Below are 15,029 nucleotides of genomic sequence, written 5' to 3' on the forward strand. Positions count from 1 at the left end.
TGATAGAAAAGAAGTGTAGATTTTTTGGTAAAACTTTGTCATAGTTCTGTATTGAGGTCCAAATATTTAATTGCATAAAATATGGGTCATGTTCCTATGAAGTTAATGAGATAAAAATTGGCACAACAGGAGAACAGAAGCCAATCATGTTATATCATATTTTGAGTTATTATATGCCTATTATCATGGGGTCTGTTCATGCTCCTTTTTGCCTTAATTACAATGGTTATATTTTAGTCAGTTCAGTTCAGTTCAGTTCAGTCGCTCAGTCATGTCTGACTCTTTGTGACCCCATGAATTGCAGCACGCCAGGCCTCCCTGTCCATCACTAACTCCCGGAGTTCACTCAAACTCACATCCATCGAGTCAGTGATGCCATCCAGCCATCTCATCCTCTGTCTTCCCCTTCTCCTTCTGCCCCCAATCCCTCCCAGCATCAGAGTCTTTTCCAATGAGTCAACTCTTTGCATGAGGTGGCCAAAGTATTGGAGTTTCAGCTTTAGCATCATTCCTTCCAAAAAACACCCAGGACTAATCTCCTTTAGAATGGACTGGTTGGATCTCCTTCAGTCCAAGGGACTCTCAAGAGTCTTCTCCAACACCGCAGTTCAAAAGCATCAATTCTTCGGCACTCAGCCTTCTTCACAGTCCAACTCTCACATCCATACATGACCACTGGAAAACCATAGCCTTGACTAGATGGAACTTTGTTGGCAAAGTAATGTGTCTGCTTTTGAATATGCTATCTAGGTTGGTCATAACTTTCCTTCCAAGGAGTAAGAGTCTTAATTTCATGGCTGCAGTCACCATCTGCAGTGATTCTGGAGCCTAAAACAGTAAAGTTTGACACTGTTTCCACTGTTTCCCCATCTATCTCCCAGGAAGTGATGGGACCAGATGCCATGATCTTCGTTTTCTGAATGTTGAGTTTTAAGCCAACTTTTTCACTCTCCTCTTTCACTTTCATCAGGAGACTTTTTAGTTCCTCTTCACTTTCTGCCATAAGAGTGGTGTCATCTGCATATCTGAGGTTATTGATATTTCTCCCAGCAATCTTGATTCCAGCTTGTGCTTCTTCCAGCCCAGCGTTTCTCATGATGTACTCTGCATATAAGTTAAATGAGCAGGGTGACAATATACAGCCTTGACGTACTCCTTTTCCTATTTGGGATAATTTTAGTAATAATACTGAAATACATCTCGGCAAGCAAATGAGTTTGTTTTCCAAGTATTTCTTTACTTCTGTAGTAAAGAAGTATCCCCTGATGGATAAGTAAGTGTTCCCTTACAATGTCATTTACCCTGGTCACTTCATATTCTTCTAGGAATGATCTAGAATTAGAAATTTCTTTCAATGTGCTTCTTTTGTTCTTTGACTCTTATTAGAGTACTAAGACAAGATCTAGACACAGAAATCCAAGGGGGTTCTAGTAATTTTACAAAAAAGTTGTTTCAATGAATTCCATGGATAATTACGTAATGCTTTAAGAAGTGTAGGATCAGGGATCTTAGTGTGTGTTTTTTGCTGTTTCTGAGAATATGTAACTGTTCGCAACAGTGCACTTTTTGTTTTCCCAGTTGGAAATATAAGCAGCTCTTAACAGCATCAGCTCTGGTCAGACAGCCTATGTCAAATTCTGTCCCTTCTACTAAGAGCTCTATGATGTTTTCCGTGCTTAACTTCTCAGCGCCTCTAATTCTTTGTCTCTGGAATCAGTATAGTAACACTTGCCTAATAAGGTTTCTGTAAAGATTGAATGAGATAATTAAAACAGTGCTAATCATATAGCATATGGAGAAGGAAATGGCAGCCCACTCCAGTATTCTTGCCTGGAGAATCCCATGGACAGAGGAGCCTGGTGGGCTACAGTCCAAGGGGTCGCAAAGAGTCAGACACGACTGAGCGACTTCACTTTCACTTTCTTTTCAATCATATAGCAAGTATTCAATAAAGATTTACTATGATTCTTGTATCCTTAAAAGATAAGTTGTTTTTCTAGCAGGCTAACCAAATAAAAGCTGCAGAGCCTCAAAGCTTCAGTCCTGTCTGAATCATCATCCCATGAGGTGGGTTTATCTTCAACAGGCTTGCCTTGAATTATGACAAAGCTGTCTTCCCACTGGTTCAGCCTTAAAGAATCTGCCTTTAATCTCTGAGTCAGGAAAATGCCCTGGAGAAGGACATGGCAATGGCAACCCAATCCAGTATTCTTGTGGTGGAAATCCCATAGACAGAAAAGCTTGGCAGGCTACAGTCCGTGGGGTCTCAAAAGAGTCAGATCCAACTTACTGACTGGACAGCAACAACATGCTGTATAGAGGCCAAGGTTCCCAGCACACATCTCTGGTGCCTCTGTAGGTAGGAGCATGATTGTTAATGGGAACTTCAGGGTCCCTAAATCTATTGCCAGTTGAGAACATCTCTTATTTTAAATGTTCTATTTTGCTTCTGCTCCTTTAAAAATGTGTAAACCACTGTGTTTTTGAGAGCTAGAAGTTTCATTTTGTATTGATAAATGTTCTCTGTTATAATAATAGGCATTGTCAAATTTCTGTAATGCAGTAGGATATCTACAGAAGCTCATTAACTCTTTCATTCCTGTAGAGTTATTTAATAGTACTCTACATGATTCATTGGCACAAAGATTTTAAGACTATATTGTGCTCAAAGCCAAAGAATTCTAATTGGAGAGCTATTGAAGAGTATTATGTTAGGAGAATCATGGTAAAGTTTAGATGTACTTTTAAAAGATTATTTAGAGGGAAATGAGAAAGGAAAGATTTTTCTACTTGCTTTGTTCTTTTCAGGACTTCTGAGAAAAATCTACAAGTGGGAAATAGGAGGTGGTAGAAAATGATAAACACTGCCCTAATCTTATGAGTCTGGGGATAAAGTCCTGAGAATTCAGAAAAATACTGTATATATTCAAATACAAACAACCTAAATATGAGGAAAGCCACTCTTCCCAGTTAAAAAAAAATCCCCCCCCCACAGTTGTTTGTTATTTGGTCATTTTAAGTATATAAAGTTTTGCTAGTTATTTACTTATTCACAACTTGAACCTCTGTTTAAATAACTTAATCCAGCTTTCCAAAGCACATTATTTTGACTTTTATCTAACTTGTTTAACATAGAGCAGTTTTGAATCCTAGAACAGTGATGTCCCTGGAGTCTTACACAAAGCAACATGAAATTCTTTGCATTTAAAAGTTTTTTTTTTTTTAATCAAATTCCTCCTGCAGTTAAATATTTGTGATCTTTGTGGAGTTCCCATGTGTGTATGTTTTCTAGTGTGCTTTTTAAAAGGATATTTTACAGGAATTTTTGCAATGATATCCAGCATTTGTAGTTATAAGTCATAAACAGGAAAAATTTTTAAATTCAGTCATATGACTTTCATTAGCATTCAGTATCAATACTGATTAAAGTGACTAAAGGCTAAGGTGTTTTTTCCATAGCTTTTATTCAAAATAAAGCACTGACGGAAAAATCCCATAATGTGTGATTTTGTAAAGACCACCACATAACTACGAGAAAACAGCTCCATTGCATACACACACGTATATATATATATGTATATTTTTTCTGTGTGTTCTATTTTAATCTAATACATTTGTGGTATTTTCTACAATACTTCTTCCTATCCCTCCAATACCAATTTAATGAAACAAATATAAGGTAACATTTTAAAAGTTGCTGTTTGCAAAATTAATAATCTTTAGGGTAAATCATATTTAAAGCAAAAATACATAAGCAGAATTAATTTACACTAACCCACTAACCTAATTTTCAGAATAAAGCCATTTCCAATTACAGCACTGTACGAGATCCATATTGTTGTTGTTTAGTTGCCAAGTAGTGTCCGGCTCTTTGAGACTCCATGGACTGTGGGCCACCAGGCTCCTCTGTCCGTGGGATTCTTCTCCAGGCAAGAGAAATGGAGTGGGTTGCCATTTCCTTCTCCAGAGGATCTTCCCAACCCAGGGATCAAACCTATGTCTCCTGCAGGCAAACTCTTTACCACTGAGCCACCAAGGAACCCCCAAAATATTGCAGAGAGATCCATATACATATATGAAAAAATGCTTCTATCATTTGAATATATTGTATTTAGGAAGCAATATCATCAGAAAGTGGTCACTAATTGGCTATACATATAAGAAAGTCTAGATTGTTCTCACTTCAGCTTTTCGGACTGGGATGACTGGAAGTGTCGTTAATTGAAAGACTAAGAGCTTTGGGGAAAAGGTTAAAAAAAAAATCAATTTTAAATAAAGTATGAGGTTACTATGGAAAGTCCAAGGGAAGATGTCTGGTAAACTGGTGGACCTACCACCTAGTGATCAGGGGAGAATTTGGGCTGAGGATTTTATATTTATGAAAACTTTCAAAAATTACTGTAGTTAAGTTTATCTCTTTAACTTTTAAACTGTATCAGTTTATATGTATAAATTTCCCTTAAAGAAAAGTGAACACTGTGGTTCTTATACTAAGGATTTTCTTGAAAAATTGTTGATGCTAGCTACTTTGCTTATTCCATCTTCAGTTCAGTTCAGTTCAGTCGCTCAATAGTGTCCGACTCTTTGCGACCCCATGAATCGCAGCACGCCAGGCCTCCCTGTCCATCACCAACTCCCGGAGTTCACCCAGACTCACATCCATCGAGTCAGTGATGCCATCCAGCCATCTCATCCTCTGTCGTCCCCTTCTCCTCCTGCCCCCAATCCCTCCCAGCATCAGAGTCTTTTCCAAGTATTCCATCTTACAACCTCTTATATTTAAATGTGCTATTTTTTAATGTCAGCAAGCAAGGCTATATTTCCCTGAAAACAATAAGTTCATCAACATTTCTTAAAGACAGCTTTTGTCTGCCTACTTTAGTCCTATTTTCTTCAAAAACTCAGGGTTACCTCTTTTTTTTTTTTTTCAGAGTCATTTTTTTCCCTACATTTCTACTACTCTTATGTTAGCATCGAAAGATTTGTTAATCCCCCTTGAATAATATTTTGATTTTTTACAAGTCCTTATTTTGTTTTTATTTTTCTTTTTGCCTACCTATTATTTTCCCTCTGCTGCTTAGATTTGTAACAATTTCTGATTTTATGAGAAGTTTAAATGACTGTGTCATGAGAATGGGCTGCATACATCATTGGTTTGAAAACCTCCATTTTGTTTTTTTTAATTTAGAGTTTAGTCATTAGGAAAAATAATAGTCTGGAGAGATTATTTATATTTTGAATATATCTATCTTAAAGCATAACTGTGAGGACTGTGTCTTCTGTATTGCTGAAAAATTCTGCTTTGGAATAGGCTCATCAGTGGTGAAGTTTACAAAATTGCACCTGGTACATGCAGGTGATTTTGAGTAAGGACAGTAAATAATGGAAATCTTTGGATATTGTATTGACATAATTTTCACAAAATCTATCTTAAGGACTGGCCTTTTTTTTTTTTTTAATCTTGAAGCCAAAAAAAAAAGTTTTTGAAGTGATAGAAAGGGTGTTTTATATAGAATAAATAATGACATTTTAATAGGCATTCCCTTTTGTAATAGGGGATATTTGAAAGAGACTTTTATGAAGTCTCATTTCCACATATAGCAGATTGTATTCTCCTCTCTCTAGTTGTGAGAGGTTGCTGACCCTTTTGAGCTTCTATATTTCTCTGTTACTGAGAAGCCTAATCCCTTCGGGACATGATTATGTGGTACAAACTTTCTATATGATTTTTCCTGTAGTCCAGTTAATTACTAAAAGTTATATAATTGTAACTTAAGATAATTGTATATCTACACAGATCAATAAAAGCGCTGCAAAAGAAAAAATAAAATAAAATCTACTTTTGCTTTCCACATAAACAAAAAACCCGTCTAAATAAATAATTTTGGGGCTAATTTCCATGCACAGTGTTTATGAAGGCTTATTTTGTACTACCATTCAAAGCTTCTTAAGTTGTTATTAGGTAGTAATAGACAGTAAATAGACAGTAATGTGCTGATGAAGTTGAACAGCCAGGCGCTCTGAGTGGGCAAACTCTGATTTGTAACCTTTCCCTATTTCCTGGTATAATCCTTTCTCTACTCCGTGCCCCGAGGGTGGTTTCAATCTGCCTGTTTGAGGTCACTGGACTCAGAGTTGAGAAACGATCCAATAGCTTTCTGAACAATACAAATCAGTTCTAGAACAAAACTGTATCTTGTAACACTATAACTCCATAGGCATATGCGCTTCATGTTATTTAAAACAATGGTGTGCTTGGAGCATTTTCCGTCATAGTAACATTCACATAGTTGGATGTCTTGTTGAAATAATATCATTTGAACTCTGCAGAAAGTGAAACTTTCAGGGCAGGACTACTTCTGGGTAACTCAAAACTTCTTTTTACAACTTGAGGAATTCATAAATGTACAGAAAGATATGTACATGTACAGCTATATATAATAAAATCATTCCATAACATCTTCCCTTTTGAAAACCTCTGGGATGACATTAAAAAATTTTCCATCTGTTGCACCCTGGGTGAACTTAATTGCTGTTCCCTATTGCTGAATTAACTAGGAAATGTCATCATACCCTGAACTTCATGTATCCCTTAATAACATGCTTACTATTCATGGATGTTTTGGGGAAAAAAAAAGTAAGTCTTTCACATAGCAGTGTGCTTTACTCTTATGTGGATAAATCACTCTGCCTCCTGGGCAGTTGATTTTATTCTAGTTGAACCTCAGTCAGTAATATTTTAATATCCTTTGGCTATTAGGTTATAAAGGCAATAGAAGAAGGTTATCGCCTGCCAGCACCCATGGACTGCCCAGCTGGTCTTCACCAGCTGATGCTGGATTGTTGGCAGAAGGAACGTGCTGAAAGGCCAAAGTTTGAACAGATAGTTGGAATTCTAGACAAAATGATTCGAAACCCAAATAGTCTGAAGACACCCCTGGGAACATGTAGTAGGTAAGAAACAGCTAAGGAAATGAAATCTGGGAGAAATTCAAACATTCACATGAATCATTTATTTCCACAGCTCCACCCCAACAGCATGTTGACATTTGTGTTAAATTATTCAAGTTCATAATAAATTTGTTATTTTAATAGAAGTTAATTTTTTTTTTCTTTTCAGGTGGGTTAACTTAGTTAAATCAATTTAAAAGAGACTTATTAATTATTATTGCTTTTTGAAATATTTAGAATCAATATCACTGGTCATCATTTTAGAAAAAATTCTGAACTGGATGTGTGTGATTTAGTGGCATTTTATATTTTCAAACCATTGCTATTACATGTATTTTTATTGCTGTTGCCTTAGTTTTTTATTATCATTATTATTATTATTATATACATACTCTCTGTTGGATTGTTTGGTTTCAAGTTTAATAGTAAAATGATTCCATGAAGTTAAAGTTTATAAAGGTAATTCAATACATGATTTAAGAGGTATGCTCATTAAAAAGAGCCTAACCACCCCATTTATGTTTTACACTTGGCTTGCTCCATGATAATGTAGATTAGTAGTTATTCAGCTCCAGTTGTCAGGTAAACCTGTCGCACTGTATCTGTAGTATAGTCAGGCCCTTATGAAGAAGCATGAACTCACAAGATGCTTATAAGAGTCCCATTAGTACAGTGGGTGCATTATGTTCTCAAAAGCACCCTCTGAGAAAGTCTGTGTTTTCTTTACTCTCAGTTAGTTTCAGAGAAGCAGATTAACAAATATTTACTGGTTACAAATATCATTGGCTGTACTTTGAAAAATACATGGAAGATACTCATCATATCTAAATAAAATAGAAATTTTGGAGTTAGTAGTTTTTTTTTTTAATTTATTTCATTTAAGTATAGTTCATTCACAGTGTTGTGTTCATTTCTGCCTTATAGCAAAGTGACTCAGTTATACATGTATGTACATTCTTTTTCATATTCCTTTCCATTATGATTTATCACAGGATATTGAATATAGTTCCTTGTGCTACACACTAGGACTTTGTTGCTTATCCATTTGGAGTTTGTAGTTATTGGCCAACCTTTACACATTAGATTTTTATTAGCATATCTGTTTATTTGTTACTATAACATCAATTAAAATATGTAATTTTATTTCATATATCCTTATTTTTCTGGGGGCCAAGACATGCTTTCTTTAGTAGTTCAAGGAAAAATTTGCTTTCCTGTTTTATTCTTACCCAGGCCAATAAGCCCTCTTTTGGATCAAAACACTCCTGACTTCACTACCTTCTGTTCAGTTGGAGAATGGCTACAAGCTATTAAGATGGAAAGATATAAAGATAACTTCACAGCAGCCGGCTACAACTCCCTTGAATCAGTGGCCAGGATGACTATTGAGTAAGCTTCAACTTCTAAAATTATACTTGTGAATGTATCAGGTCAAGTCAAGCATTATACATTAGGTCATCTTCCATCTATTAAAGACATATGAACCCCAAAAGCAGGAAGAAAATTATCTAAGTGTGTACCATGTCCCAGGCATTTTGCTAATAAACTTCTGAACACATGATATCTTTTTCAACCTTCATGGCAATAATTTTCTTAAGTCAATAGTCAATAGTTTTACACACAACAAGGCTAAGGCTCAGAGAATTTAAATATTTGCCCTAAACTGGCTCAGTAGTAAGTGGTGTCTAATTTCTCTCCACAGTCAGTATTCTGCACATCAACCAGTGAGACTTCCTCTTTTATTATTTAGATTCCTAGTCACTGGGGAAATTTTCTCCATTGCAAAAGAGAATTTTTTTTCATCATGTTTGTATCAAACGTTAAAAAAATTTCAAAGTTTCATTATCTAAGTACATTATGAAATTCAGTATGATCACTTTCTGAGAAGTTCAAGAAAGCTTAATTCAATTAACCATAATAAGAATTTAACTTAAGCTTTGAAAGTTATGTGATTGATTGACTCATTTGTTTAACCTGAAGAATGACCTGATTTTAAAAAAACTGAAATTGCTATGAAGTGGGAGTATAAAGAACTAAATTTTTCTTTCCAGCCCCATCACTGATTATGTAGAAATACATTTAGTATCTCTGGACCTCAGCTGCCTTAGCTGCAGCATAGCTCTTGTGGGCAACGCAGTTTCTCTCAGTCCGGGTGTTTGAAAATGGGAAACAGTTATGAAGGTTCTATTAGCGGGATGCTATTTATGTACTGTTGTGAGAAGTGTTTCACATTTTTTCACATAAAAAGAAAGCTGGCAATCATGTAGTCTTTCCTGGCATGTTAGGAAATGGCACATACGTGAATTTTGGCATGTGCCTGCTCTCTTAGTTGGTTTTCTGCTAAGCACCACGTGGGTAGAGCTGATGTATTTACACCTGTCTCTCCAAAGCAGTCTACTCTCCTGACAAACTGTGCTTCTCAAAGTCTTATTAGACCACAGCTAGGAAATACTGCAGTACTCTACTGTTGCTATATTTGAACTACTTGTAGATACCTAAGCTCAGTCATTTGGCCCACTAGGAGAGGTCTGTAGCACAGTCCATACACAGATACAGCTGACTTATGGCAAATTTAAACTATCAAATACTACCCTGGTGGCTCAGACGGTAAAGCGTCTGTCTACAATGCGGGAGACCCGGGTTCAAGCCCTGGGTTGGGAAGATCCCTGGAGAAGGAAATGGCAATCCACTCCAGTGGTATTGCCTGGAAAATCCCATGGACAGAGGAGACTTGTAGGCTACAGTCTATGGGGTCGCAAAGAGTCGGACAAGACTGAAGGATTTCACTTTCACTTTCAAACTATCAAACACAGGTATTGTACACTTTAAGGAATATTTTTTCCCAAAATGTAGTCAAATGATTGAACTAAAGTAAGAATACAAGCAATAATATGCTCAGAATTACAACATGCTAATTAAACTCAGATAATACTTTGCTTGATCCTTGATGATTCTTGATCTGCTAAAGCCAAAAAATGTTTCCATTCATACTGTGTCCTATTTTAACAATTAAACATTTTAAACTTCACATAGACTTAAGAATACTACATTGCAAATAATATTTCCTAACCTTACCTTATGGCTCAGCAGTAAAGAATCTGCCTGAAATACAGGAAATGTAGGAGACATGGGTTCCCTGGGTCAGGAAGATACCCTGGAGTAGAAAATGACAACCCACTCCAGTATTCTTGCTTGGAAAATCCCATGGACAGAGGAGCCTGGCAGGCTACAGTCCATGGGGTCGCAACTGAGTGACACGACTGAGCACACACATATATATAACTTTACCTTAAGTTAATAATAACTTTCGGACTTTGATACTCTCTTTTCTTTTGAAAGCTGCCAAAATATGTTGTAATGTGAAAACCACAAGTTACAGAACAATTTACACAATATGGCCCTATTTGTATACAATATTAAGTGTGCATACATATATGCTTATGTACAACAAGAAAAATGTATATAAAAAAATATATATATATATATATATACACATAAACACACAGAAACACACACACAGACAAAGATACCATCCCAAGAGGCTCTGGGAAATGGAATATAGGATACTAGAAATGAAACTTTTGCTTCTATAAAGACTTGAAATAAGGACAGGGAATTTAGGAAAATGTTCTTGTCCCAGCTCTACCTTGAACTTGTTGTGGGACCTGAGTTTCCTTATATTGAAAGTGAACGGTTGAACTTTATAGTCCCTAAGTTTCTTTCAGTTCAAGAATTGTAAAATTCTACTTTTCTGTCATCAATTTGATTTTACTGATGTTGAATCACCTTGTATCTGAGACATCCACAGTCAGAAACTTAGGGAATATCTATTTAATTAGAATGACACTGCTTGTTGTTTTTTTTTTTTTTTTAATTTTGTTCTCTTTTATTCCAAAAAGTACTACAGACTTGTAGTAAAAAAAAAAAAAAAAAAACAAAAACAGAATTAAAACTGTTAGAAGATACTTTCTTATATATTATATAAAAGGTCAAATCAGTTTAAAAATAACTTGTCACTGACACATTGAGAGCCTGAGCAGTAGATTTTTACAAAGGAGAATGTAGATGCAGGTTGCCAATCCAACTCAGTGAAGGAATAGAATCCTAATATCCAAGAACTCTAAGATAAGATCCTGTTCCCCTAAGATAAACAGATTAATTAAAAAGTTAATGACAGTTGAGTATGAAATAAAATGTACGATAACTAACAATAAAATGCATTTGTCTTTTTCAGGGATGTGATGAGTTTAGGGATCACACTGGTGGGCCATCAGAAGAAAATCATGAGCAGCATTCAGACTATGAGAGCGCAAATGCTCCATTTACATGGAACTGGCATCCAAGTGTGATAAGCGTTTCTCCCTTATGAGGGAGATTATGGACCACAAGAGAACAGTACTGGCCTTCAGTTTATGCATAGAATGCTGCTAGCAGACAGTTGATGTCCTGGGTCCTTCCTACAGTGAACTGAAGATTTAAGAAGCACCTATAGACTTGAACTCCTAAGTGCCACCAGAATATATAAAAAGGGAATTGAGGATCCACCACCGGTGGCCAGGCAAACAGCAGTGACAATAAACAAAGTACTACCTGAAAACATCCAAACACCTTGAGCTCTCTAACCTCCTTTTTATCTGATAGACTTTTTAAAATGTACATAAAGAATTTAAGAAAGAATATATTTGTCAAATAAAATCATGATCTTATTGTTAAAATCAATGAAATATTTTCCTTAAATATGTGATTTCAGACTATTCCTTTTTAAAATCATTTGTGTTTATTCTTCATAAGGACTTTCTTTTAGAAAATTGTTTATAGCTTGGGCCTTTTTAGTATTAATCTATGACACATTACTACACTGGGTACCTTTGAAAGAATCTCAAATTTAAAAAGAAATAGCATGATTGAAGATATATCTCTGTCAGAACATTGGTATCCCTTTTATGTCATTTAATTTTGTTTAATCAGTGCTGTTTTGATATTGTTTGCTAATTGGCAGGTAGTTGAGAAAATGCAAGTTGCCAAGCTCTCTGATATTTTTTAAAAAGAAATTTTTTTGTAAAGATCTGACAACACTATCTTTTCAATGAAAATAGCAATAATGATCCATAAATACTATAAGGCACTTTTAACAGATTGTTTATAGAGTGATTTTACTAGACAGAATTTAATAAACACTCAAATTGTAGGTTTATGATTATATAAAAAAAAGATAAGGCACTTCATCTAAAGAATGTTGGTGAAGGCAAATCTCTGAAAGCAAGAACTATCCAGTGTTATCTAAAATTTAATCTGAGCACATCACAATTTTTTCAATATCAAAACATTTAGGAAATTTAGGAGAAATAGTTGGCATATATTTTATATCCTATTCTGTTTAATGCAGTCCAAACATTAAAGGGAAGAATTAAGATTTATGTTAGAACTCTGAAGCATGATAAAAGGGGCAGTTCACAATTTTCACCTTTCAAAAACAAAGTTGCTGCACAGAATATCACCATTGCAGTTTAAAAAAAAAAAAGTATTTTTATTTGTGAACACTGATGTGAGAAGTTGAAAGAACTCTTTTTACCACGTCAGGAAGAGGTGAAGGATCTGGCTTTTTTTTAAAGCTTTATTTATTAAACCATGTTATTTGATTACTGTGTTAGAATTTCATAAGCAATAATTAAATGTGTCTTTATAGCTATTTCAGGAATGTATACCTATTGTGAGTAATGCTTTCAAAAGTTAGGAAAATCATGAACTACCCCAGAATTGAACTGTTGTATTTCCAAAGAGAATTGGGCTGTTTATAATAATTATTTTAATAGAGAAAGATCCCAGGGATCGGTCATAATTGGTCTTGTTTGATAATGTGGGCACCCACAAACAAACAAACAACAGAAACAAAACCTGTAAATGTTCCTTTGTAAAACTTGTAAATTTTATTTATACTGTCTTGTTTTGTACACACATTTCTCTGTAGTGGGCTCTGAATACATTGAAAATGCACTATATTTTTCTATTTTACTTGCAGAGCATCACAAAAGAACAGGTATTTTCAGTGCTACATAATGTGTTTTCCCACATTTAGGACCAAAGATGGCTATAGAAAAACTCAAACTGATTGCTTCCCAAGCCCCTCCCCACCCCCTTTTTTTTCCTTTTAAATCACTGTACAGTGTTATTTGATATTTTAATTTATTTTTTGATTGACTAGAAAAAATCATTTTAATTTCACTAAAATGTTTTTTGTCCCTAAGGAAAAATAATCTGTAAAATAATTTTAATTAGCATAATACAGTCACCTAGACACTTCCATTTGTAATCTTTGTAATAGACTGTAAATATATTTTTGGAACTATAACACAATGTGCTTGAGGGTTATTTTTCAGTGTCTGCAGTGTATACAAGTGTTTATACTAAGTACAGCACTTTACAATTCTAATCAGTAGCATTGGCCTTTGTGAGAATGAGTGAAAGAGTTTGAGTGAGTGTTCTTAATTCCATTTGGATTCTAGACTCACTAATAATGAAGTTCTTTTCTTGTTCATAGCTTAAGGTGCTTATTTTTTCTATTAAATTAACAAAAAGCCATTCTAGAAATAGAAGACATAGTAGGGTACATGCAAACGGTGTCTTTCCTGCTTTTTTCTAGCACTAGATTTATAGTTGAGTAGTCTTTCTTGAGTAGAAGGGCAGAATAAAAGTTTTTTTGAGTTTTTTTTTCAAAAATAACTTTTTCCTTCAGCAATATACCTCATCTGCCTTAAATTTTTTACAGCTCTTTACAGGGAAAGGGAGAAGGGATGGGAAAGACACACAGCACAATAGGAAGGGTATGATGCATCACTCTCTCGTTGGTAGGTTTCTTTTCCCAATCAACATTTTGATTTTGAAATACATGTATGTGAACCAGATATTCAGAGAAAAGTAATTAACCTTGTAATACTGATTGTAATACTGTCTTCCAGAAAGAGATGAAACGGTATAATGATAAGAATGTACAACTTGCACCTTGAAATCTTCTTCTTCTTCTTTTTTTATTTTTTTGATAAATTAGTGCTCAGGGGAGGAAGGGTAGAGAAAGCAAATGTTGGCAAGAGAACTCAAACGTTATAAAAATGCAAAAGGAAACGGCCTCCTTGCTTTAACAGAGCCACCTTTTTTAGAATGCTGTCTTCACATGTGACTTGTGTTTTGCATTCAGGACTGAAATAAAAGTAACTTTTATTACATCTGGATCTAACATTTTCTCGGCAGTTGATCTGGGCCTTGTTTTCTAGGACTGGTGGTTTATGCTTGTTCAGAGCACTCTGAGTTGAATCATATTGTATACTTATGTAATCTACATTAGCTAGTACTATTTAGGACGCTATTTTAATTGCTCCTCCTATCCGTGTTTTAAAGACAATTAAAATGGTGTAATTCACCTCTCTTTTTTATTTAGGTAATGCTGATATTCTCCCTTTTGTTTCCTGAGTAGCCTAGAACTGTGCTACTCACTGATGTGCATGTTCAAATAAATTACTGATGTGTATTTTTTTGCTATATGTAGAGAAATCATGGGGAACTCGGGGCGAGATGTGCTTTTTGTTGGTTGAATTTGTCCCTCCTTGCCTAAGAATTACTACAGGGGTCATCCTTTTATAAGGACAAACTGCTTTTGAACAGTGTCTTCAATGTATCAAGCACAAATAACTCTTTCTTCAACACGAATCATAAGTCTCTTTTTACCAGCTTACAATAATAAACGAATCTATTAGACAATGTAAAGAAAATCCTGTCTCCAATCATTGGTGGATTCCTTTATGTCCCTTATGCATTCTTTATTTTTTTACACAGTATCATGAAAGGAGATGTTTAGAGTAAAGGTTTTATTGAAATATTTCAGGGGGCTAATCAGAATACAAAGAAATTAATATCCTTTGCATCGCCTCCTTCTGCACACAGACTTAATTCCACTGTAATTATTACAGAATAACAAGACTATGTCGTCAAAGAGCCATACTATCAAATATTTTAATTAAAGCTCTTTTGTTCCTTATTGAATCTACAATGGCATGGTGCTAACAAGAATATTTGCATGGGAAAGG

At 35.0% G+C, this 15,029-nt stretch overlaps 1 protein-coding gene across 4 annotated transcripts in view; it reads left to right on the forward strand.

The window, feature by feature from the left end:
- Positions 1 to 14,723, forward strand: part of EPHA7 (EPH receptor A7) — a 208,663-nt gene extending 193,940 nt beyond the window's left edge. For all 4 annotated transcript variants that reach the window (XM_005896736.3, XM_005896737.3, XM_005896738.3 and 1 more), the window contains exons 15-17: positions 6,761 to 6,954; positions 8,185 to 8,340; positions 11,186 to 14,723. In XM_005896736.3, the coding sequence (XP_005896798.1) occupies positions 6,761 to 6,954; positions 8,185 to 8,340; positions 11,186 to 11,300 (465 nt within the window). In that variant the 3' untranslated portion in view covers positions 11,301 to 14,723. The remainder of the gene's footprint in view (positions 1 to 6,760; positions 6,955 to 8,184; positions 8,341 to 11,185) is intronic.
- Positions 14,724 to 15,029: the final 306 nt, after the last annotated feature.

The sequence above is a fragment of the Bos mutus genome, chromosome 9 (genome assembly GCF_027580195.1).
Source record: "Bos mutus isolate GX-2022 chromosome 9, NWIPB_WYAK_1.1, whole genome shotgun sequence".
Taxonomy (NCBI): domain Eukaryota; kingdom Metazoa; phylum Chordata; class Mammalia; order Artiodactyla; family Bovidae; genus Bos; species Bos mutus.